The sequence below is a fragment of the Armigeres subalbatus genome, chromosome 2 (genome assembly GCF_024139115.2).
Source record: "Armigeres subalbatus isolate Guangzhou_Male chromosome 2, GZ_Asu_2, whole genome shotgun sequence".
Taxonomy (NCBI): Eukaryota; Metazoa; Arthropoda; class Insecta; order Diptera; family Culicidae; genus Armigeres; species Armigeres subalbatus.
This window is the reverse complement of record NC_085140.1, coordinates 58,132,071-58,158,990: the sequence shown is the minus strand read 5'-3', so window position 1 is coordinate 58,158,990 and position 26,920 is coordinate 58,132,071. Positions and strand designations below refer to the sequence as shown.

At 40.2% G+C, this 26,920-nt stretch overlaps 2 protein-coding genes across 3 annotated transcripts in view; one reads left to right on the top strand and one right to left on the bottom strand.

Annotated features, from left to right (window-relative positions):
• The window catches only part of LOC134214431 (uncharacterized), a 481,597-nt gene that overhangs the window by 359,640 nt on the left and 95,037 nt on the right, over positions 1-26,920 (top strand). The gene's annotated exons all lie outside the window — the stretch shown is intronic.
• LOC134214421 (uncharacterized) lies at positions 142-26,920 on the bottom strand. Its single transcript, XM_062693797.1, has 4 exons — positions 26,429-26,920; positions 26,097-26,188; positions 9,752-9,896; positions 142-536 (listed from the first exon to the last, which is right to left on the bottom strand). The coding sequence occupies exons 1-4, from the start codon at positions 26,586-26,588 to the stop codon at positions 361-363; spliced, it is 573 nt and encodes a 190-aa protein (XP_062549781.1). The 5' UTR covers positions 26,589-26,920; the 3' UTR covers positions 142-360.

The following is a 26,920-nucleotide window of genomic DNA, read 5'->3' as shown; positions in this document are numbered from 1 at the left end:
ATCAGAAAATTCGATCACTCTCACATGTCGAAAAATCCAATTATCGCCAATCCGCTGACCGTGCTACGTGTGACTGATTGAATCAAAATCGAAACCATACGAGCATCAATTACGATTGATGAAATAAAAAACGGAAAAAAATATAATTTCGTTCAACATTTAATGATTGTCTTACAAATTAAATACATATTTACAATACGAATGCCACTTTGTCACTTCAAATAGGTCGTGACCCGAGCCTAATAAACTCCGATCATCCATCGCGCGCTCTCAAAGATACAATACAGTTCTGTATTTCGTAAACTCACTTAAAATTCATCCTAATTAACCTACCGTACTAAATGAAGTCAACCCTTGTCACTAGCTTCGGATTGCGGGGGCTGTCGGTTGTTGATGGCCGCCTGCGGCCGGCAACTGTCCCTCAATGTCTCGCTCGTTGTCGAACCGAACGAAGTTGTTCTGACTGATGGGCGGGGGTCCCTTGGCGAACATTCGATAGAGCACCAGCAGGCTGACCAGCACGTACACGTTGACCACTGTTTGGGAAAGGAAATAGGACGTGATGAGTCATTTTTGTGTCGGTAATCGCCCGTCTCTGTAGGAATGCGAGAAACGGTCACCCACTGGCTGGTTTGTGCGTCTACTTTGTTATGCTTCCTCAAGACACCACCATTGCATTAGCAGAGGCATTGTTGCTCAAAGTTCAACCTTCCAACCGAACCGGAGACAGTTTCACCGGTCACTGGTGCCACTGCAATTAACACACTGTTCATTTAGCGGGAACAAAATTCTGTCCCCTTGACGAGGAAGGTCGCACCCCATTAGAGGCGGCCGTAAGCGGTCAACCGCAAAACCGGCCCATCGAGCAATTGCGCAGTGCAATTATAAGAGAAACATGTTTATGGTACAGGGGTCACTTGATTTTGCAACACTCCCATCAGAGGAATATGATAGAAACGTTAGATTTCCCGAGCGCTTTTTATTGCGCAAATTTTGATTTGGTAATTTATTTTATTTGTGGTTCGATGACTGGAACGAGGAAATTTCAATGCCGTCCAATGTTCTGCAATGCTTCATTTCTTCTTGAGCACGGACAAAAAAACAGACATTACAATCCGAGAATTCTTATCGTGCACCTATTGAACGGTCAATTTGGATATTCTTCAGATAGAGAAACAACAACCGATTGCGTTTCGAATATTTGCACACTACAATCGCTAGGTTCGCATTTGACAAATAAAAGCATGAAAATCATATTGTGTTTGAAGTTCACCAAAGCTAAATGTTCGTATTATTATATAAGTGCAGAAGTACTTCAGCTTTAATAATCTATACTGTCCAACGAGCTGCCAAATATCGGCAGTTCTTCAAAACGATGATTTCATGTTTACCCGGTAATTAAATACCTTTTTGCATATAATGCCTCGATACGCATTACTTACTTACTTATGGATCCTGTACACCTTGTCAGGTCTCCTACAACTAGGAATCCGTGGAAATCCGTTTTTTTTTTCGGGGAGCCGTGTGTTTCTTTGGTATCATTTTGTATGTATGCGCGTACGGGATATTGCCTATATTCTATTTTTACCATTTACTAATCAGTTATCAGAATAGCGTCGAAGCAAGAGAAACAGGGTATTAAAATTTTGCTCCCGCATAAATAAAATCCCAATCTTTTGCACGGAAACTTGGCAAAGTTGCTGAGGGGGAGTAATTCCCCAGGAACATTAATGTTCCTGGATTACTCCCAATTCCAGAAAATGAGAATTCTCTTAATTTCTGGAGAAGGGATTCTCCATAGTTTGTGCGAGAGGAATCGCCCCGAACTTTTGGAGGGGTGATCCCCCAAAATTCCTGAATGAGTATTCCGGAGAACAACTGTAGTAGAAATTCTTGAAGAAAGAATTTCGCAATAAAGGAGAAATTAAAAAAAATCTAAGGCAACAATATTCCAGAATTCTTATAGAACGAAGTCCCAGAATTCCCGAAAAAGAATTTCCCTAAAACATCTGGGGGGAGATTTCCTTTCCAAGAAAATGTAATACCTGTGTAGAAGGAGAGATAGGCTGAAAAACATAAGATTTTTTGGTGGAATAATACCCCATAATTCCTGAAGTAATGAAAAGCTCCGAGGTTCAGGGGAAAAGAAATCCCCAGAATACTTGAATATGCAAGAACCTAGAATGTTTGGAAAATCAGTATCTTGGATTTCATTAAGCTGGTATTTACAAGAATTCCTAAGGAAGAATTTACACAGAATTCAAGGAAAATGGCAGTCTAGAGGGGGCGAAGTTCACTAAAATCCTTGAAGGAAGAATTATCCATATTTTATGAAGGGGTAAATCCTCATAAATCCTGGGAACGAATTCCCCAGAATTCCTAGAGAATGAATAACCATGTATTCATATAAAATAAGTTTTCAAGAGTTGCCGGAGAAAGAAAATCGCCGAGTTCCTGTGGAAGGATTGTCTCAGAATTAAAGAAGAAGGAAATCCCCAGAAATCTTGATGAAGCAATAGTAAGGTGAGCGTTTTCCCATAATATGTAGCTAGGTAAAATTCCTCAGAATTCCTGCAGAAAGAATCACTGGTGGCAGATTTTTCCAGAATCCTTGTAGATGAAATAACCAATTTTTTTATTGGAGAATAAATTTACCAGAATCCAGGGAGAAGGTATTTCCCAGGAAGGGTTCCCTAAAAATTGTACCAGAAGGATTCCCTGGTTTGGTGCCAGTTATGTACATCGTGTCCAATATATTCTCATACACTTTTTCATCTCGTCGTAGTGGTGAAGTTATTTGTAAGCGCAGCAAGCTTCTGTTTGTTTTATCGAGAATGACGGATTAACGCGAGAGTTTCGTTAGACCAAGCTTAGAAAGTATTTCTGAAAAGTACGATCTTGTGTTTCAGAAGGCCGAAAAGACTTCTCATACACTGAATTTGGTCCAAAACTGCTGAATGGCCTCTCAGTTCACTAGATGTAAGACTAACGGGTTATTTCATGTGCTGTCGAGAAAAATGTTTAAAGCTGCTCGAAAAAGTTAAAAGCGGTACACGCAAAAAAAGCGTTCCCGAATTCGTTAACTCGCAAAAATACACCGAGATTCAATTCATGGATTCGGGAACACCAGTCACGTTTTCCAGAACGTTCCAGAAAAAGTGACTGTGTTCCCGAATCCGTGGCTGTTGTTCACGAGAAAATACACCGTGAACTTGTTAGTTCACGAATTCATGAATGCTTTTTTTGTGTGTATTATATTGCGAAACACATACTAACCGAATTTCCGAGGTGAAAGGAGTTTGAATTTGTATGAGAATATGTTGGACACGGTGTTAAAAGGTATTCGCTAATATGCCTAACAGGGGGGGGGGGCAGCAGGGACTATGTCCAAGGGCTTGACGATCCCTCCCCAGGCCATCTGCGAGTTGTGGCGCTTGCCTAGGATGTGGTGGAGTTTGACAGTGGGCCCTGTTAAATTCCTATAAAAAGCTGCATGTATCCGCAAGTAGGCCCCACCAAAGCGACCGTGTGCCGCTCAAAGCGCACAAGCCCAAGTCCTGATGTTAGGTGGGACGCTAAACAGCCCTGACACGACGGCCCTCCGACGAGACAGGAGGTTTGCGCAGGCCCAATAAGCCGCCTGGAAAACCAATAATTACGAACAATATAAGAGATAATGCGACTCGATATTATCGGCAAAGACCTAGGCGACGAATAAAGGATCACGATTGGAAGCTTGGAACATGGAACTGCAAGTCGCTAGGTTTCGCAGGTTGCGACAGGATGATCTACGATGAATTACATCCCCGCAACTTCGACGTCGTGGCGCTGCAGGAGATTTGCTGGACAGGACAGAAAGTGTGGAAAAGCGGGCATCGAGCGGCTACCTTCTACCAAAGCTGTGGCACCACCAACGAGCTGGGAACCGGCTTCATAGTGCTGGGTAAGATGCGCCAACGCGTGATTGGGTGGCAGCCAATCAACGCAAGGATATGCAAGCTGAGGATAAAAGGCCGATTCTTCAACTATAGCATCATCAACGTGCACTGCCCACACGAAAGGAGACCCGACGACGAGAAAGAAGCGTTCTACGCACAGCTGGAGCAGACATACGATGGATGCCCACTGCGGGACGTCAAAATCGTCATCGGTGACATGAAGGCACAGGTAGGAAGGGAGGAAATGTATAGACCGGTCATTGGATCGGATTGTCTGCGAATGACAACGGCCAACGATGCATAAACTTCGCAGCATCCCGCGGAATGGTAGTCCGAAGCACCTTCTTTCCCCGCAAGGCCACATGGAGATCACCTAACCAAGAAACGGAAAACCAAATCGACCACGTTCTAATCGACGGTAAATTCTTCTCCGACATCACGAACGTCCGCACTTACCGCAGTGCGAATATTGAATCCGACCACTATCTCGTTGCAGTATGCCTGCGCTCAAAACTCTCGACGGTGTACAACACGCGTCGAAGTCGGACGCCGCGGCTTAACTTTGGGCGGCTACAAGACGGTAGACTAGCCCAAGAATGCGCGCAGCAGCTGGAAGTGGCACTCCCAACGGAAGAGCAGCTAGGCGCAGCGTCTCTTGAAGATGGCTGGAGAGATATTCGATCCGCCATTGGTTAGTAGAAGAGAAGAATGCAGCATGGACGAGATTGCTGCAACACCGCACGAGGGCGAACGAGGCACGATATAAACAAGCGCGGAACAGACAAAACTCGATTTTCCGGAGAAAAAAGCGTCAGCAGGAAGACCGTGAAGAGACGGAGCAACAATACCGCGCTAATAACACACGAAAGTTCTATGAGAAGTTGAACCGTTCACGTAAGGGCACGTGCCACAGCCTGATATGTGTAAGGACATAAACGGGATCCTTCCTACGAACGAGCGTGAGGTGATCCAAAGGTGGCGGCAGCACTACGAAGAGCACCTGAATGGCGATGTAGCAGACGAAGATGGCGGTATGGTGATGGACCTGGGGGAACGCGCGCAGGACATAATTCTACCGGCTCCGGATCTCCAAGAAATCCAGGAGGAGATTGGCCGGCTGTAGAACAACAAAGCCCCTGGGGTTGACCAACTACCAGGTAGTGAGGCACTGGCTAGAGCGCTGCACTGGGTCATTACCAAGATTTGGGAGGAGGAAGTTTTGCCGCAGGAGTGGATGGAAGGTGTCGTGTGTCCCATCTACAAAAAGGGCGATAAGCTGGATTGTAGCAACTACCGCGCAATCACATTGCTGAACGCCGCCTACAAGGTACTCTCCCAAATTTTATGCCGTCAACTAGCACCAATTGCAAGGGAGTTCGTGGGGCAGTACCAGGCGGGTTTTATGGGCGAACGCTCCACCACGGACCAGGTGTTCGCCATTCGCCAAGTACTGCAGAAATGCCGCGAATACAACGTGCCCACACTTCATCTATTCATCGACTTCATTGGGACCAGCTTTGGCAGCTAATGCACGAACACGGATTTCCGGATAAACTGATACGGTTGATCAAAGCGACGATGGATCGGGTGATGTGCGTAGTTCGAGTTTCAGGGGCATTTTCGACTTTGAAACCCTCAGAGGATTACGGCAAGGTGATGGTCTTTCGTGTCTGCTATTCAACATCGCTTTGGAAGAGGTAATACGAAGAGCAGGGATTAACACGAGTGGTACAATTTTCAATAAGTCCGTCCAGCTATTTGGCTTCGCCAATGACACAGATATTATGGCACGTAACTTTAAGAAGATGGAGCAAGCCTTCATCAGACTGAAGAGGGAAGCTAAGCGGATCGGACTAGTCATCAACACGTCGAAGACGAAGTACATGATAGGAAGAGGTTCAAGAGTAGACAATGTGAGCCACCCACCGCGAGTTTGCATCGGTGGTAACGAAATCGAGGTGGTAGAAGAATTTGTGTACTTGGGCTCACTGGTGACTGCCGAAAATAATACCAGCAGAGAAATTCGTAGACGCATAGTGGCTGGAAATCATACGTACTTTGGACTCCGCAAGACGCTCCGATCGAATAGAGTTCGTCGTCGTACCAAACTGACAATCTACAAAACGCTCATTAGACCGGTAGTCCTCAACGGACACGAGACCTGGACGATGCTCGTAGAGGACCAACGCGCACTTGGAGTTTTCGAAAGGAAAGTGCTACGTACCATCTATCGTGGGGTGCAGATGGCGGACGGTACGTGGAGGAGGCGAATGAACCACGAGTTGAATGAGCTGCTGGGAGAACCATCCATCGTTCACACCGCGAAAATCGGACGACTGCGGTGGGCCGGGCACGTAACCAGAATGTCGGACAGTAACCCGGTGAAAATGGTTCTCGACAACGATCCGACGGGCACAAGAAGGCGAGGTGCACAGCGGGCAAGGTGGATCGATCAGGTGGAAGATGACTTGCGGACCCTCCGTAGACTGCGTGGTTGGTAGCCATGTAGCCACGACGTGTAGCCATGGACCGAGCCGAATGGAGTAGACCCGCACAGGCCACTTCAGCCTTAGTCTGAATAAATAAATAAATAATTATAAGGTTAAAAGACTATTATTCTTCCATTTACTTCCACTATTCACTTTTATGTATCAACAAACAGATACGTATTTCGTTTCCTACTTGGAAACTTCTTCAGTGTTTGTTATCGACAACAAACACTGAAGTCGATAACAAACACTGAAGAAGTTTCCAAGTAGGAAACGAAATACGTATCTGTTTGTTGATACATAAAAAGTGAATAGTGGAAGTAAATGGAAGAATAATAGTCTTTTAACCATGTAGCATTTCCCCTAAAACGCTCTAAAATAATTAATCATCAAAATAATTATAGATTCACCCGTTAGCATGTCAGTCGGTGAGGAGTCAGTCGGTGTACACGCATCCACGAAGAGCCACACTGTTTCGCTCCACCCATTTGGGGCCACACAGTTGGATCAACTGCAATGTAGAAAAACCCTTAAAATATCCATGACACAGTCGACCATCATACTCCTTCAGAAAGACTCAGAAATTCCTTGAGGATTTCCTTCAAGAGCTACATCGAAAACTTCTCCAAGTTTCTGGAATATTGGAATTGGAATATTCATCTATATGTTATTTCAACACTCATCCAATTTGTTTTACTAGGAATCTTCCAGATTTTTTTGTTGTTGTAAAATTCCTTCGGAAATTCATTTATAATTTTTTCTTAAATTCATCTTAGAGGTGCCTTATATGTTCCTTAAGAAATTTCTTCACGGATTCCTTTGGAAAATCCTTCTGCAATGATAACAGAAATGGATGTGAAAGTTTCTCCAATAAGTCTATGATTATTTTTGAGATATTCCTATGAAAATCCTTCGGAGCTTTTCTTTACGAACTATCTTGGAATTTTCTAGAAAAACCTTAGGGAACTTCTTGAGAAATTCTTTTGGAAGTTCTTTAAGAAATTCATCCGAAAATTCCTTTCATATTTGTAGAAAGCAATTTGATGGATATTTTTTTCTAAGAAAATTATTTTGAGCTTTTTAGTGGCTTTTTAAATTAACAGTTTCTCAACATTATAACATTGGAGAATACGGATTTGCATATTGGAGTTGAGGATTCGGATTTAGAGATTGAATTCGGAGTAAAACCTGAAGTGGATTATTGAGGTTAGGTTTTTGGTTCGGATAATTAAATATGGGAGTCCGATTTGAGAATGGAAGTTATTGAGTTGGATTTGCTAATTTGATTTGATGATTTTGCAAATTGATTGGAATTTATGTTGAGATTTTGAGCTAGGATTAGAAAATTTGAATTCTATTAGAATAGAAAAAAACCGAAAATCTAATGTGTTTGAAGCAGTTATGGTTTCTGTAGTGGATTCGACGAATTTTGTGAAAGGCATGTGTTGTAATTTTGTGGCTGAGTTTTGGAATCCTCATAGAAAAAGCTTATGAACACTAATAACAGTAGAATAGGAGATATACAAATAAAAAATAATAAGCAAGATAGTAGAGCAGAAGGACGATTTTGGAATTGAGGCGGGAATTTGTATGGCCATCGGTATCGGACGTAAAAGTGGCAGATGAACGAAATCAGCTCTGAGCAGTCAATTGTGTGAAACATTTTGCAGAAGAATTATATTTGTACGCAGTTCGTCCAGCAGCTGGAAATAGTCGATTTGAGTTCAGCCTGTTTCCTTCGGACACATTACACAGGAATATGACCAGATGTCCATATTTTTTCTGAAGTTCAGATTTTCAATAAAAAAATAATCCCAGAAATTAAATAATCCATAATTGTTTTAAAAACTTTCCAATATTTTGTTTAGGTCTTTAAATTGTTCCACGGAATCCGAATATTCGTACAGAGTATGATAAACACGCTTTTATAACTCACTGCTGTTTTTTTTATCAAATTGCAAGCACATTTCCCAATGATTGTTGCTCCAAGGATTTTACCTTTGTGTTTCGTTTTGAATAAGGACTGTTCAGTTTATGAAGAGGACACTTTGTATTGTCGATGTTTTTTAAACCATCAATCTTTTTAAAAATCTGTTTGTTTTCGTCTAATATATTATCTGACCTTCTAGAAATGAAATCCAATTATCAACGAAACAATTTTAACTCAGAAAATTGCGATATTCATAACAATCTCAATTTATTGGATTTTCAACAGCTCCAACCGTTTATATTCCATTTCCGGGCTACCACAGGCTCTACTGTTTCTGGAAATTGACAAATCATTGACAGTGTGTTTCTTTCCGATCTTCTTGATGAATTCGTTCACATATGATTTACATTTTTTTACAAACTGTCAATTTTGATTATAAAAAATCTGCTGGGAAACTTATGTTTACTCGAAATTTGATAAGCTTTGACAAAAAGCGCCACTTTGTTGGATTTAAACCGTTTTATCTCTTTTCAAAAAATACAGTTGATTGACAGTGTATTATAATATACGATAAAGCAAACTCTATCGAAATTGACCAACCTTTCTGTTTTATATCGTCATGTAAAAGTGTCCTCTCAATAAACTGAACAGTCCTTATTTATATTCAGGAATACCCAAAAAACAAATCTTACAATTCTCGCTTAACTTTTCAAAAGGACCTAAGTAACATTTTTTTCATGAATTAATTTGAATAGCGCAATCAACAAAACAACATGAAAGCTATTGATTGCAGTATTCAAATTAATTCATGAAAAAAATGTTACTTAGGTCCTTTTGAAAAGTTAAGCGAGAATTATTGTATAAAATCTTGGTATATATAGTTCTGCAAGTTACAGTGAATTTAATACAAAAAATGTAACCTTCTTTTACAGATACTGTTTTAAAATAAAAGGTACCAAATTGTAAGATTTCAATACAATGGTTGTATTAAAAAATTCCTAGCCTGTATATACCACAACATAGTACAGTTTCTGTAAGGTTATTATGCCATCCGTTAGTTGGGTGCACTAAGTTTTGGATTCCAATTATATATTTCTATAGCAATCCTTATCACATAACACCAGTTTTCCAACTTACCAGGTACCCTTTTGATCGAACAGGTCACTTTTGTGGAATAACACTATCCGATGAACGACAACAATTATTAACATATTTATCAGCGCAAAATAGAGTGAAAACGAAGGTTCTCGAGTAAACACTGTGTATCAAATTTGCCAAATCATCTCATTTAAAATTAAACCCATTGACAATTGCAAAATATGGCATGACATTGGTACATGTATTCAAATAGCTGAATTAAAACCCAAACACGCCTGTACGGAATCCATACTCACGAATCATAACAACCAACTGGCGGGTATCGATCGTCGCCAGTTCCGATGGTCTTCCGGTGCAGAGGTTCAGTATTTCCTGCACGACGACGACGGCCCCATCGATGATGAACAGCGCCAGGAATGGGGTGAGAAATGATTTATTTTCCTGCGAGATAGAGAGAAAAAAAACAAGCAATGCAAAAAAAATCGGTCAGTGATAGGTTCGTGGGTCACGCAACACAGACGAAACAATCGAACCGGGGTTTGGCGGCACGCATACGCCGGCGAATGAGATCATCAGCTGTGTGGTCTAGACTAGGTCTCTCCGAACGGGTTTAAACTAATCGATTTGGTCGGAGCTTGGTCTAGAGGTGTACACAATGCAGTGAAGTGGGCTTAATGACTCCGTTGATGCGAATTGTTATGTTAATTGTATTCTAATTTGAAGCCGGCACGAGTGTTCTAGTCCTCCCTGTGAGTGGGAAAGCTGTTAATTTGAAGTCACGACTGGCTCTGTGGGCTTGATTAGTGTCTATTATTCTGGTGTTATCATCTGGTTTTATATTAATTAATTGAACATATTTAAAGTTTTTTATCATGATTGAAAAAAATAGCAACACATAGAAAGATCGAAAATTGATATATTTTAATCACATATTTTTATGGAATTTCAATACAATTTGTCCTCTTAATCGCTGGGTAATTAATATTTGCTCACAATGTAAACTAAAAGTAAACCAAAAGAATTTTTCAATTTGTTTAATCACGTCAAATTCCTATAAAGTCGCCAGAATAGAAAATATCATTTTACGACATATGTAAAACAAAAAGCCCAAGAGTTTCGAAATAATTTCAATCAATACCATATTGTTACCATATTGTTGTGTCTAATCTAATATTATACTTGTGTAGCCAAAGCTCGACAACTTCCTGGAAAATGACGGTTTCTGCTTTTCTTCATTTTTCTTATTAGACGATCAGGCCAACAACATAGTATGTACCGTAGGGGAGACTAGGGAGACTTGATCCTCTTTTTTCATTTCCGTTGTATCACAGCCAAAAATTAATAACTGTATGTGGTTTTCGCACAGGCTCACTGAGAAACATATAATTTAAATGTGGTGATGAGCGATTATAGTCCGCAAAATGTTGTTATTGGTACACAAACGACTTTTTAAAGTACTGTCAAAAATATAATTTCAATATACATAGAGGGAATTGATCACTCTCCAAGAATTTGGATTGATAAAAGTAGAAAAGAGCTTTCTGATTTTTTATTTTTTTGTTTCAAAATACATAGATTTCCCGACATGCTGGGCATATTCATGAACGAGTATTGTTATGGAATACACTTGGTATACAATCTTCGAATTTGGGGAGACTTGATCCCCTTTTTATGATATTTTCTAAATAAATATTTTTTCGAGCCAACTTTTCATCATGTTTGTTAAATCTACTAAAAACAAGACACCTGCATGGCAAGAAGGAATCAAGTGTCCCCTATATTGCGTTTTTTTAAATAAATATTCTAAAATCGTGAAGGAATGTTGACATGTTTATATAAGGTACACTGGGGGAAGTGGAAAAGGAAAAATCGATAGTGCATGTTTGAATTAGTGTAAAACCAGTTTAAATGATCTAAATGGGTTCAATCAAAATGAGCTATCAAAAACAGTCAATTTTGCACCAACTGTACGGTAATTCATACCATTTTGGTCGCTTGAAATTTGTGGAAAGAGATTTAAAAATAAGGAGTTGTTTTTCCACTTAACCCAGTGGGATGGGGTAAGTGGAAAACCCATTATACCTTGATCTTCAATTGTGATGAGTAGTTACATATAACTAAAATCAATACAATAATTGCTCTGAGTATCTTTTGTGGAATGATTTCATTACCTTAACGGAATAGATACTCAAGGAATTCTCGTAATGGCTAGGGAGGGCTGGTTTTGCCTTCTCGAACACTAAGTGAACGTAAAAGTCTATATGTTCGCCCCAAAGATGAACTTTTTATAGGAAAAATGGGACTTACAGGGTTATAAACTAATCAACTTAGTTTACCGAATTCAGATGATGTCTGTATGTGCGTATTTGTATGTATGTGTGTGTGCAAAGCACGTTCAAAATTATCAGCTATTCTTAAGCACTTGTCCTTAACCAATTTGTTCGCAAAAAAAAATGCATTCAACGGCGATACTTTTTATGAATAAAAATTAATGTGAATTATAGAATATATTTACCTATCAGTGCTATTTTTAACTTTTTTATACATTTTTTCATATGTAAAACATGTGAAAGGCATCAATACCGATAGGTGGTTTAATCAGGCATTTTCTCATTTATATTAGTCCAATCATCACTGGAATCACAATGATAACAAAGAAGGAACATATTAAGATTCACAGCTATCGAAATAAACCCTGGAGGGAAGACAAAATTTGCGTTATTAGAGCATTATCCACTTCCCCCGCAGTGTTTGATACCAGGGGTAAGTGTAAAATCTTTGAATTATTTGCTTTCATGGTACAAACCACTACAAATTGAATGGGATTAGTTTTATTGTATTGTAAAAGTAACCTGTGATATAAATTCACTTGAAAAAGGGACAATTGGTGCAAATAAGAATTGATTTTATGAATGCAAAAATCAACTTTTCGCGAAACTTTAAATTACAGTTCAAGCGTTAACCGTGTTAGTGTATGTATTATACAAATTTCAACATAGTATTAGTGTGAGCATCAAAGTATATTCTTGCATAATGTTATGATGTGGTAAAAACTGTAAAGTATGTACAATTCCAATTTTTCGAGTCAATTTTTACACTTACCCCCTTTTTCCACTTCCCCCAGTGTACCTTACATAATTTTTTTCTTATTTTAAGCATTTGGTCGATGTTATGAGAAGTTATTCAAATTTTGCGTGGCAACTAAAAAGATCACTTTGAGGGTTCAAATATGCATACCGACCTGTAGAATTAGTACGGTACGGTCCAATAAAAGACTCACTAAATAATGATCTTTTTTCTATGCAGCGTTTCTCAACCTTTTTCTTAAAAGGTACCGCCAAAATAAATTTCCATGAAGAATTAAAAAAATTCCATAAAAAATAATAAAATCGCCGATGAAGAGATCAGGGTATTAGCAATAAATAAATATAAATTATCCACAAATAATGTAAAATTTCCATTAACAATTGAAAATTTTCCACAAAACAAAAATAAATTAGCACTTTTAGAAGCAAAAATTGCAATTATAAAAGAATTTTTCTTAAGAAATCAAAATTTTCCACGGAAAAAAATACAAAATGTCAAAAATAAAAAATACAAAATGTCTGTCGGCCCCGGAGCCCACTTCTCGCTAAATCCGGCCCTGATTATAGATCACGATAAAAAAATGCGCAAACTTGATGTTCTATGGATCAAAATATAATTTTTCAATAATATCATTTTCCTCTTGAAACCAGGCTTCCGAGCCTCTTGAAACCAGGTTTCCGAGCCTCTTGAAAGGAGGCTTCTGAGCCTATTGAAAGGAGGCTTCTGAGCCTCTTGAAAGGAGGCTTCTGAGCCTCTTGAAAGGAGGCTTCCGAGCCTCTCGAAAGGAGGCTTCCGAGCCTCTCGAAAGGAGGCTTCAGAGCCTCTTGAAAGGAGGCTTCAGAGCCTCTTGAAAGGAGGCTTCTGAGCCTCTTGAAAGGAGGCTTGAGCCTCTTGAAAGGAGGCTTCTGAGCCTCTTGAAAGGAGGCTTGAGCCTCTTGAAAGGAGGCTTGAGCCTCTTGAAAGGAGGCTTCTGAGCCTCTTGAAAGGAGGCTTGAGCCTCTTGAAAGGAGGCTTCTGAGCCTCTTGAAGGAGGCTTCTGAGCCTCTCGGAAGGAGGCTTCCAGGCCTCTTGAAAGGAGGCTTCTGAGCCTCTTGAAAGGAGGCTTCCAGGCCTCTTGAAAGGAGGCTTGAGCCTCTTGAAAGGAGGCTTCCAGGCCTCTTGAAAGGAGGCTCTGAGCCTCTTGAAAGGAGGCTTCCGAGCCTCTTGAAAGGAGGCTTCCGAGCCTCTTGAAAGGAGGCTTCTGAGCCTCTTGAAAGGAGGCTTCCGAGCCTCTTGAAAGGAGGCTTCTGAGCCTTTGAAAGGAGGCTTCTGAGCCTCTTGAAAGGAGGCTTGAGCCTCTTGAAAGGAGGCTTCCGAGCTCTTGAAAGGAGGCTTCCAGCCTCTTGAAAGGAGGCTGGAGCCTCTTGGAGGCTGAGCCTCTTGGAGGAGGCTGAGCTCTTGGAAGGAGGCCTCTTGGAAGGAGGCTTCTGAGCCTCTTGGAAGGAGGCTTCCAGGCCTCTTGGAAGGAGGCTTCCTGAGCCTCTTGGAAGGAGGCTTCCGAGCCTCTTGGAAGGAGGCTACTGAGCCTCTTGGAAGGAGGCTACTGAGCCTCTTGGAAGGAGGCTTCCGAGCCTCTTGGAAGGAGGCTTCCAGGCCTCTTGGAAGGAGGCTTCTGAGCCTCTTGGAAGGAGGCTTCTGAGCCTCTTGGAAGGAGGCTCTGAGCCTCTTGGAAGGAGGCTTCCGAGCCTCTTGGAAGGAGGCTCTGAGCCTCTTGGAAGGAGGCTTCTGAGCCTCTTGGAGGAGGCTTCCTGAGCCTCTTGGAAGGAGGCTTCCAGCCTCTTGGAAGGAGGCTTCTGAGCCTCTTGGAAGGAGGCCTGAGCCTCTTGGAAGGAGGCTTCTGAGCCTCTTGGAAGGAGGCTTCTGAGCCTCTTGGAAGGAGGCTTCCGAGCCTCTTGGAAGGAGGCTTCCAGGCCTCTTGGAAGGAGGCTTGAGCCTCTTGGAAGGAGGCTTCCAGCCTCTTGGAAGGAGGCTTGAGCCTCTTGGAAGGAGGCTTCCGAGCCTCTTGGAAGGAGGCTTCTGAGCCTCTTGGAAGGAGGCTTCCAGGCCTCTTGGAAGGAGGCTTCCAGCCTCTTGGAAGGAGGCTTCCGAGCCTCTTGGAAGGAGGCTTCCAGCCTCTTGGAAGGAGGCTTCCGAGCCTCTTGGAAGGAGGCTTCCGAGCCTCTTGGAGGAGGCTTCCAGCCTCTTGGAAGGAGGCTTCTGAGCCTCTTGGAAGGAGGCTTCCAGCCTCTTGGAAGGAGGCTTCCAGAGCCTCTTGGAAGGAGGCTTCTGAGCCTCTTGGAAGGAGGCTTCCAGGCCTCTTGGAAGGAGGCTTCCGAGCCTCTTGGAAGGAGGCTTCCTGAGCCTCTTGGAAGGAGGCTTCCGAGCCTCTTGGAAGGAGGCTTCCGAGCCTCTTGGAAGGAGGCTTCCTGAGCCTCTTGGAAGGAGGCTTCTGAGCCTCTTGGAAGGAGGCTTCCGAGCCTCTTGGAAGGAGGCTCTGAGCCTCTTGGAGGAGGCTTCCGAGCCTCTTGGAAGGAGGCCTGAGCCTCTTGGAAGGAGGCTTCCAGGCCTCTTGGAGGAGGCTTGAGCCTCTTGGAAGGAGGCTTCCGAGCCTCTTGAAAGGAGGCTCTGAGCCTCTTGAAAGGAGGCTTCTGAGCCTCTTGAAAGGAGGCTTCCGAGCCTCTTGAAAGGAGGCTTCGAGGCCTCTTGAAAGGAGGCTTCTGAGCCTCTTGAAAGGAGGCCTGAGCCTCTTGAAAGGAGGCTTCCTGAGCCTCTTGAAAGGAGGCTTCCGAGCCTCTTGAAAGGAGGCTCTGAGCCTCTTGAAAGGAGGCTTCTGAGCCTCTTGAAAGGAGGCTTCCGGGCCTCTTGAAAGGAGGCTTCCGAGCCTCTTGAAAGGAGGCTTCTGAGCTCTTGAAAGGAGGCTTGAGCCTCTTGAAAGGAGGCTTCCAGGCCTCTTGAAGGAGGCTTCCGAGCCTCTTGAAAGGAGGCTCTGAGCCTCTTAAAGGAGGCTTCTGAGCCTCTTGAAAGGAGGCTTCCGAGCCTCTTGAAAGGAGGCTTCTGAGCCTCTTGAAAGGAGGCTCTGAGCCTCTTGAAAGGAGGCTTCCGAGCCTCTTGAAAGGAGGCTTCCAGGCCTCTTGAAAGGAGGCTTCCAGCCTCTTGAAAGGAGGCTTCTGAGCCTTTGAAAGGAGGCTTGGAGCCTCTTGAAAGGAGGCTTCTGAGCCTCTTGAAAGGAGGCTTCCAGGCCTCTTGAAAGGAGGCTTCCGAGCCTCTTGAAAGAAGGCTCTGAGCCTCTTGAAAGGAGGCTTCTGAGCCTCTTGAAAGGAGGCTTCCAGCCTCTTGAAAGGAGGCCTGAGCCTCTTGAAAGGAGGCTTCCTGAGCCTCTTGAAAGGAGGCTTCTGAGCCTCTTGAAAGGAGGCTTCCAGCCTCTTGAAAGGAGGCTTCCGAGCCTCTTAAAAAGAGGCTTCGAGCCTCCTGAAAGGGGGCTTCCGGGCCTTTGAAAGGAGGCTTCCGAGCCTCTTGAAAGGAGGCTTCCGAGCCTCTTGAAAGGAGGCTTCCGAGCCTCTTGAAAGGAGGCTTCCGAGCCTCTTGAAAGGAGGCTTCCGAGCCTCTTGAAAGGAGGCTTCCGAGCCTCTTGAAAGGAGGCTTCAGAGCCTCTTGAAAAGAGGCTTCCGAGCCTCTTGAAAGGAGGTGTATGAATGTATGAAATTGTATAGAAGTTGAAACGTAAGCAGAGCGCCATTGAAGAACAACACGAAATTGAAATCGCTGTTATTTTGCCTGACGTCCACCCAGGAACGGCTTAGCTGATAGCGTGGGAACTCACTCACTCACTCACCCCCATTTGACCCATTGTCACCCCGACGACGGTAACACAAAGTTGTTAAATAAAAACACAGTAATAAGTTTTGATTGGAATCATAATATATCCGCCATTAGGCCTATTCGTCCGAGTCCCCCTGGTGACAGCGAGGGTACCCCCCGTGTTACATGTACCCTAGGTTGAGAAAAACTGCACTATGGTCCAGGATACATTTTTTTTGCGAAAAGATGCATTTTACGCCCACACCCTATTTCTTAGAAAAAAAAATGTTATTCGGAATAGTAAGGCCATCACCTTGATGCTATCAAAAAATAGGGTGGCCGAACATTTAAAAAATAAAATAAAAGTTTTTTTTATAGAACATAATACATGTAATGTTCTAGAAAGTTGTTGCGTAGCCCAATCTAATAAATTAAAAAAAAAACTTTTTCTATAACTCCTAATTTGGCTGATTTAAAGCACCCTAACCCAAGGGTTTCCCTCATAAAAACAGTATTTTTTATCTACTTTTTTGTTGTCGTAGAGAACCATTTGGGCAGTACCCCCTATTCCCGTCAGCAACGTTCATTACTCGAGCGCATAACATGAGCATGAGCATTATGACCGCACAATTCGTAGTTGCTACTCCGTGATTGACTGAACTTGCGAAATTGTACAGAGAACACAATGAATGGGCTATCAATTCCGTTCAATACTCGAGCGCATTACAACCGAATTACTTGTTTTTTAGTACATGGTTAGTTCCTGTCAATATCTAGTGATGTACAAACAATCAAGCCATTTGGTTGGAACGCGGTCGAGTTATTAATGTTGTGGACGGGAATAGGGGGTGCTGCCCAAATGGTCCCGCTCCCTATATAACTCAACAACGGAAAAAGATACAGAAGATGTTCTTATAGCAAATCACGCGACTTCAAAAGCCCTAAAAGTCTTCAGAAGGTGACATTTGTGAAAAATGGAAAAAAGGTTAAATTGCTCTAAATCAGCCAACTTAAGAGCTACATAAGAAGTTGTTTTAACTAAATTTATTGTAATAAGCTGCTCTACAACTTTGTAGAACATTACATATCAGTATTTCATAAAATGAAATATGTATGTATATAAATCTGTATCCTGGACCATAGTGCGCAGGTCTATGGGATATATACTAGAAAAATATGCTAGAACAAAACTACTCTCTCAAGGGATCAAGTCTCCTCACCTTACCCTATAGATTGCTGCTATTTAGATAGCAAGCAACTCCATGAATACCTAAATGGGAAACTTTAAAGTCGTTCAATAATTCGGAACCGTGAGTTAAGGAACAAAACGTTGATGTCTCTACCTAATACAGATAGACAAGTAGACTATTTAAATTGTGTTCGTGAGTGCTTGTGTATGTGTGTATAGGTGCAATTTAGATCTGTTCTAACTTTAAAGTTTTTTAAAATCGACCATATTCATAACTATTATGCTAATATAGAGCTCTGGTAAAAAATTCGGCTCATTTGGTCAAAACTTAGGTTTTCTTCAAATCGATTTAGTATTTTGACATGATTTTGTCCTTAAAAAATCATAATTGTCTGTGGGATAGACGAAAATCATTGCAACAACAACTGAATGGAATCTATGCCCAATCTCGACCGACAACTTTCCATAACATTGGAACAAATATTTTATGTGTTTTAAACAGATTTCAAGATACAAAAAAAATCGACGTTTTTCGTTCATATATGGCCTGCAAAATCCAAATAAATTTTTGGGTAGAATTTGTCGGGAAGTTGTAGCTTCACATGAGCATGAGCAGGATGGCCGTACAATTCGTAGTTGGTACTCCGTGATTGACTAGAACTTGAAAATGGCACAGGGAACCAATTGAATAGAGCTTGCGATTTTGCTATCATTCTCAATGTACAAATTTCGGAAATTCATTACATTTTTACTCAGTCAATAGGCGCCGGCCACGTTCTTACGGTCATCAAGGAAAGGAAGCATTATTAGTTCGACTCTCGTTGTTACTAGAGACCGAGTATACCTCTGCATCTCCATGATAGTCTCAGGATAGGATATTGTGTTAGTAAGAAGTGATATATTATCTGGATTCACTTTGGTAAGTAATGCGTTCTATGGGATGGGAATATTCGAATGAGAATTTTCCATCAAAAATTGTATCACGTTTTCATGTCTCAGTCGATTCTTGGGCTTATTTGAGGTCAACTTTTCCAATGAACCCATATTTTGTAAGCCCTAACTATATAAAAAATCAAAAACAAAAACCGTAAAAGTGCTGCACGTAGCATTTTTTTTAGATATTTTGTTTATAATTTTTTTAATAATTTGAGGCGTAAAACAATATGGGTTCTTTGGTAAAGTTGATTTTAATGTACTATGTGTACTGGAGTGATTCAAATTTCGACTTTTTTGCCCCCCGATGCTTAAACGATTGCATTTGCCTTTTTATTAACCCACCTAAATTTTTAACTAATTTAGATGTAAATTGAGTGAGCACGCGCGGTTTGAAGTTTGTATGAAAATTGCTATGAAAACAGTAACTTTCATGGAAACCCGTTTCCCTTTGCTTCCCTTTAAGCTCTAAAAACATATGAGTACATTGGCAATATAAGAAATTTCACAAGGAAACAGGCCGTTTTTGTTGCGAAACGATTTGAGGTTTACAAGAAAAGTTATTAAGGAAATACTGAAACGTGGGAGATTCGTAAAACACAACAAAACACGTAAAAGAATAACATCAACGTCTACTCTTCTGTAAAAACAAAATTCCCTGATTTTTCCAGGGTTTTTTTTTCAGGTGTTTTACATTAACTTCCAGGCAAAAACAAATGTGCCATATATAGATTTTAGCAGCAAAATGATCAATTCAAAAAAGTAAATATTGAGAAAAATATTATTTTAAATAATTTTTTGGTGGCTTCACAAAACAATGTTGTAAATTACTTAAGAAATTCTTCCAGAAATTCCTTCGCAAGTTCACCCAGAAATTGCTTCAGCCATTCAATCAAAATTCCTTCAGGAATCACATGAGAAATTCCTCCAGGTATTCCTTTGAAAATTTCTCAATTCCATCGGAAAATCCTCCGGATTTTAAGAATTGCTTCAGGACTTCCTTCAGGATTTAATTTTAAAATATCTTTGCTAAAACTTTAGAAAACATCTCAAGGAATTGTTTTGGATAAAATACTTTGCTGATTTCCGCTGAAATTTTTTTTAGGAATTTTTTTGGAAACTTATTGAGGAATCGGAAATCTCTTTGAATTTTATTTTAGCTGTTTTTTTTAAAGAAACTTAAGAAAACTTCTTAAGGAAATGTTCCGGAAATATGTTTAGGAATTTCTTCAGGAAATCCTTCAGAACTTCTTCAGGAAATGTGTTGATGCAAAAATATGAGATCTGGGTCTGGGTCCATGACGTTAGGCATAATACCTTCTTTATGTCGTGGGCTGTTTTTGGGGCATTTTATGCTTAACATCCTTTATGCCTAACGTTTCCCAGAGTGGTACGTCGCGATCCACCAGCCTGTATAAGTATTATGGATGGCAGTCACGACCCCTCAACTTTGAAAGGCTATAAGCATGAGCATGAGCATGATGACCGTACACTTCGTAGTTGCTACTCCGTGATTGACCAGAGCAATCGAAATTGCACAAGGAACCAGTGGATAGAGATGGTATTGGACTTTTCAACTAAGAAAAGCTATGGTATCAAAAATATAGGATTTTATTAAGCATCGTAGCTAATGGTTTCTGAAGTTGAACTGAACTGAACTGAAGTTTCTGTCCAAGTTTTCACTTAGCAGATTCAATTCATAAAAAATCCTATTGGATTTCCCAATACCCCATAACTGAGGACATCCTAGAACAATGGGGCCCTCCTTAGCCGTGCGGTAAGACGCGCGGCTACAAAGCAAGACCATGCTGAGGGTGGCTGGGTTCGATTACCGGTGCCGGTCTAGGCAATTTTCGGATTGGAAATTGTCTCGACTTCCCTGGGCATAAAAGTATCATCGTGTTAGCCTCGTGATATTACGAATGCAAAAATGGTAACCTGGCTAAGAAACCTCGCAGTTAATAACTGTGGAAGTGCTTAATGAACATTAAGCTGCGAGGCGGCTCTGTCCCAGTGTGGGGATGTAATGCCAATAAGAAGAAGAAGAATCCTAGAACAATAGCGTGAATAAATTGATATGAAATGATTTCTGTTTTAGTTTTACGATAAAAATATCACAAGTTAGTTAATAAGCCGCTGGGTGCGTTTTGGCAGAACCACGACCATTTGAAATCTATTCTCTTTAATCGATTTCCGCATTGCTTTTCTGAAAGTTTCTGAATTATAAGGCTGTGCCTTTTTTTTCTACAAATTGAGCTCAATATAATAGTGATAGCTAAAAAGGAAGTACGAAAAGTCCTACTGACTTGAAAGGTCAAACGTATTTTGGACAAATATCTCATTGCGACTGTGGATTTATTAAAAACAAGAACTTTATTTTTATTAATCGAAATTTTAGTTTTCATCGTTTTCTTGGCCAAGTATTATTTGTGTATCATGCCGATGTTTTATGATTTGATTAGGTGGATTATATTTCTCTAGCATCTATTTTATTTTCTTTGAGCTGTTTGTCGTAAATTTGTGAACTCCCAATCCACTTCTTAGACATGAATACCGATTAATCTAAGAGGAATTAGAAGGATTCACGAGAAGACTGTGGGCGAACATGAACAGCTTTTGAACTATTTTTGATTAATTTTGTTCAAAAAATAATCTGGAGTTCTGAAAGAATGTTTGGTAATTTAGGAAATTTTTATTAATTTTATTAAATTTGATTTTTTATCCAGAATAATTCTCTAACTTTTTATATCGAAAATAGAGAATAAGTTCCATGTTCCATGAAAATCAATTTCTAATATTGCAATATTGGGTGAAAACTTTCAACCCTTAAATATGATAAAAAATCGGCATGACTAAACAATATTGAAAAACAAAATTCTAAAAATTCAAACTAGGTAGATCGATTTAAAAAAGTGTGAAGTTTGAGCAGTGAAAACAAAAATTTGGGCCTTAGAGGGCTAATAAACATCATCAAATAAATTCTGAAGCATTTCCAAAGGATTCTTGAGTTATTTTTAGAAGATTATTTAAGATTATTCCTATTTTGAGGAATTGAGAGGGAAATCTAAGCCTAAGTAACTTCAAGAAGAAATTAAGTTTCTCATTTTTCTATTCTATCAAAAAATCTATTCTAGAATGAGAATAAATAAGAAATTATTGTGGATTCTAATTCCTTTAATTCCGCATGTGACAAAACTGGGATTGATTAATATTGAATGGGGCTAAGAGCTAATTTCTTACTTAGATCCGCTATTATGATATTTAAGTATCAGTTCTCCAACCGGGAAAAAATCGGGAATCTGAAAATCGATTTTGAATGGACACCCTGATATCATGATAAACAACAACCTGATGCCATCCCCATACATTCAATTTCCATTCTCCGCTTTATCACGATATTTATTACGAAGCTTATTGAAGCATATTTTGGCAGAATAATTTCAATGGTTATAGCGCCACTACCATTCTATTACTGCTTTACTGCAAAAACCTTCGGAAAATGCTTCGGATATTTTTTAGAAATTCTTTGCGATTTTTTAGGAACTCATTCAAAAGTATCTTAAGGAAAACTTTAGAACACACCTGGAGAAGTTTTTCCGGATATTTTGCTTTTGAGATTTCTTAATACTTCGAGAATACCTTTAGAAACTCTTTTGAAAAATCCATTCGGGAATCCTTCGGCTATTCTTTCAAGAATTCCTTTAGCAAACATTCTTCACAAATCACTCTACACTTTTTTTGAAAATCACTTCAGATTTCCTTTCGGGAATTTCTTAAAGAAACCATACGAAAAATCTTCCGGAAATTCGTTTTGAAATTTCTCCGAGAAAAGAAAAGAATCGATTTTTATCTTGGAAATTACTCCATAAATAATTTAGAAAATTGCTAATCATTCTTATGGACGCTCTATTATAATCTTCGAATAATTCCTTGGATAACTGATCCCAAAATTCCTTCGGAAGTTCCTTCAGGATTTGCTTTGAGAAATCCTAACTAATTTAGTATTTTTTTAATATAAACCAAAAGAATTTCCGAGGGAATACTCAAAAGAGTTTACAAAGCAATCCCCAGTTAAATTCCTAGACTACACCAATAATAGCTTCGGAAATTCTCCAGGAATTCTTTAGAAGATGGCAAAACATTTTTTGCGGAACAACGATCCATTAACGTTACCTTTTGAATAGATTTGATTGGTATATTTTTAGGGAATTTTTCATCTTTTGAGAGAATTTCACTCGTGATCACCGGGTATCGAAATTTCCCTGATTATGTCAGGAATTCCCTGATAATTCCAGGTATTTTCCAGGTGGGGAGAAATTCCCTGATAACACCAGGATTTAATATCAATATCAATAATGAGAATTTTTGTTTTTGGCAATATCAATAATGAGAATTTTTGTTATCTTCATAACTTTGCTTCCAAACGAGAAATTGCTTCGCAACAACAACTGCCTTTCAGCCTGTAGAAATATTCTGTGTAGGCAATGTGTTGATTATATTTAAATAGTTTATGGACCACTTCACGGAACGGTCTTCTACATAAGGGTCAGTTTTCACAGTGCACAGTCAAATTACATCCAAAATTGCTAAAAATTTAGGAGGATTATTAAAATGGCAAATGCAATCGTTTAAGCATCGGGGGGCAAAAAAGTCAAAATTTGAACCACTCTAATGTGTACTGTACGAGAAAAAAGCAATAAACCGTATTAAAATTAATCAGAAGCATATTTTTGCACAATCTTAGTGCCTGATATACTTTTGACATGGTACTAGCGCTATAAGTATAATGGCCAATTTCTTCACCTCTGCTTAGGCGCTAAATCAGGGGTTAACGTATGGATAAGCACCGCTTAAGAGTTAAGCGAAGGTGAAGAAATTGACCCTTAGTGGAATTCAAACAACGAACCGTTAGGTAGAGATGTAGAAAAACCTTCGCTCTAGAATTCCACCATACAGAAAAATCTGAAATTCAGACTCTGAAATGAGTTATTGACAAACTACTAAATGAACGAACCCATAAAACTAAAGATCGAACACATCCTTGCCATCCAGGTATCTCCTTCTTCTTCAACTACATTCCAACTGGAACTTAGCATGCTTTTCAACTTCGTGTTCTATTAGCATTTCGACAGTTATTAATTGAGAAAGCTTTTCTAGGCCCGCCATTGCAGGGTGTCGAGGAAGTTTCCAATCCAAAAACATCCTTAGACCGGACTGAGAGTCAAACTTGCCATCTGCGGATTGGCAAATCCTACGCCTTTGTTCGCAAATTAAAAATCTTTTTTGAATTGACTTTTTAAAACCATAAAATTCATCACATGTTACTTCTGATGCTTTCCATTGGCGTAACTAAGGAAAAATTCTAGGGGGGGCTAACTTTTTTCTATTCTTACAGTCAAACACAAAAAAGTTCTTGTATTTGTTTAACGGTTCGCAAGTTGGCCTACCAAACAGCTATTTCAATACATCCAGTGACAACTTGAACAGCTCTGACATAAAAATCTAGAAATGTCGTGGTACGTAAAAAACATAAGAGCTTCAGATACATAAGACTTTCGAGTTTTATATATCCACTAGCAGACCCGACAAACTTCGTTTCGCCTAAAAAAATATCCTCTGATTAGTTCTTGAGTTATGCAGAATTTTCTGGTTCATTTGTCTGGAAGCCCCCTTTTCCAGAAGGGGATAGGTTTCAAACAACAACCGAAACATATCTCCCCTTCGAAAACCTTCACATGCTAGATTTGGTTCCATTTGCTTGATTAATTCTTGAGTTATGATGAAATTGGTGTTTGTTTTGTATGGGAGCACTTCTTTCCAAAGAGGGGAGGGGTCTCAAACCAACTTAAGAACCTTCCCTGGCCTAAAAACCTCTACATATAAATTTTCACGCCGATCGGTTCAGTAGTTTCCGAGTCTATAAGGTTCAGACAGACAGAAATTAATTTTTATGTATATAGATTAGAAATAATTGTTGTCATTTCTCATTAAGTTATTTCTCATTTACATTTTAGTTACCTCTCCTTAAAATTTCAAAGTTTACTGCGCTTTTTTTTTGGATTATTGGAAATTCAAAGTTTTCGGGAAATAGCAGCAACATCGTTTGAATACTTTACCAGAGAAATCTGCAGAAAGAAAATTTCATTTAATGTCTGCTATTACAGGCATATGATACGTTGTACTTGGCTATCACATTATCGAAATGTTTCTCTTGACAATCCTTTAAGAAATGCCATGCATCTTTAAGGGTTATGTTGGAAAGCTAGAGGTCATATGCACACTTAAAAAAATACTCGCAAGGCAATTCAACGCAATGTAAACATAAAAATTTTGAAAAATGAATGATTTGCTGATAAATAAAAGTCAAGATTTGTTAGAAATTCTTCGGTAACCTAAGCATCTTGTGTCTCCTACTCAAGTTAAACAATTGTCTTTTTCATGATGTCTAAATATTAAACGGGCAGTTTATTATTTTACTTGAATATTCTTTATTCAATCAAAATCTCTGTCATTGTATTTGTTCCGTTAGTCTGTTACTTCTATTATTTATTCAATCAGCATTGAATCAACATGAAAATACTGTTCCAACTCCAACATTTTTCTCGACAAAGTCCCAAAATGACTGTAACCATACCCGTCCTATCTCTCACATTGGCTCATCTCTCATTTTGACAGCACAAATGTCAATTCATAGGTGATAAGCACATCTAAAAACAATTTTGTGCATACTGAAAACGAGTTGTGTTTTGGAGTTATGTTCCTCCGAAAGTGTAATTTACTTTAGAAATTAGATTCGTACGCAATTCACCTTAACCATCCTTCCAATATCCTTCGTGTTTAGCATTCCTAACCCAAGATATAGCAATTTTTCGGATTTAGAAAGCATGATAAAATATATCAAACTCACTGTAGAGAGAGATGATAAGAATTCATTATTTGCAGTTACGCCCAGATATGATCAGAGCACTAGATATGTACAGTACTCATGCAAAGTCGTAGAAATTCTAGGGGGGCTAACTTGATTCTAGGTGGGGCTATAGCCCCCCATAGCTCCCCTGTAGTTACGCCAATGTGCTTTACCCCACAATGACATTGAAACTTTAACTCCTGGTATGACTGCGATATAAGCTTGCTCAAACCAGGTAATTCATTGCAATTCCCCTATTGCAATGGAGAAGCTAGCATGAAGCAAAAACAGTATTTCATTAAAGCTACGAAATGTTCTCGGCACACTCCTTTGAGCTGCTTCGCCAATCAACTCTCATATTGACAAAACACGTATTAGAGTTCTGCTGACGTGTTTATCCGCAAATGTTTTATTTACGTTTGACCTTCCTATTTCCTGTTATTGAATTCCAGCACGCTCTGGATAATTCGAACCATCATGTTGTGAAATTTGAATTACTTTGAAAAAACAGTTCAGCTTTGCCAGTGGACGCAGTGGACATTCAGTTGTCATACAATTTTGTTCAGATCAATTTAAACTTTGATTGGTACTCAATTTGTCAGCAGTGCTGATGCTTTCCACTAGAAGAAACCGGTTTCAATTATTCCATCCTAAAACAGCTGTGCATCTGGCTATTAAACCAAACATCAATGCAGAAACCATAGCTCACCTTGTATAGGCCTACGGCCAATATCACAGAGGCACACAACCATAGGGCCGATTCTACCTGAATCAGTATCGGATACCGCTGCACCGCTTCAACTATGTTGGTATCCATTTGTTGCCACACATCGTCGCCCCCGTAATGAATGAAGGGACGCACATACCACCCCGTTGACCATTCACACATGCAATGAGAAAATCGGAAAGAGAAAACAGCATAATCAGCAAATTTCACTACACGGCCGCATCTGGTTGCCCAGCATTTTCTATTGCACACTGCAAGAAGATCAAGATATCGTATCGCACTACCGTTGGGCCCCTATCCCCAACAACACTCACATTCCTCCTCGATAACGAACGGTTCCTCGTGCAGATTCCGCCCGGTGAACGAGGTCACGATGATCACCGACGTGAAGAAGATCGTGCAGAACGCAATGAAGTACCCGTGGAACTTCATAAAGTAGCGAAAAATCCGATTCATCACAACTGCCTCCGACATACTGCACAGCCTAATCTTCCGCGAGCCTCACAAGCCTGACGTGACGCGCACGACACGATCACCTGCCACGACAAAATTATCCACAATCAAATTGCCGGAATCTGGGAAGTTTTCGCTGATTGTTGACCGATTCCCACAGCAATTAGACAGCCTCGGTTTCCCAATGTTTTGATTGCAAACTTGAAGCCACTTATTCCCAGCACGCACACGCAAATATCTCTCTCGCGATAACGGAACCGAGACGGTGCTTCAGGTAGACAACGCGCAGCAGCGATCGGGACTTCAACTCAGCAACAACACGCGCGCATGATCGTCTGAAAGCGACTGAACGA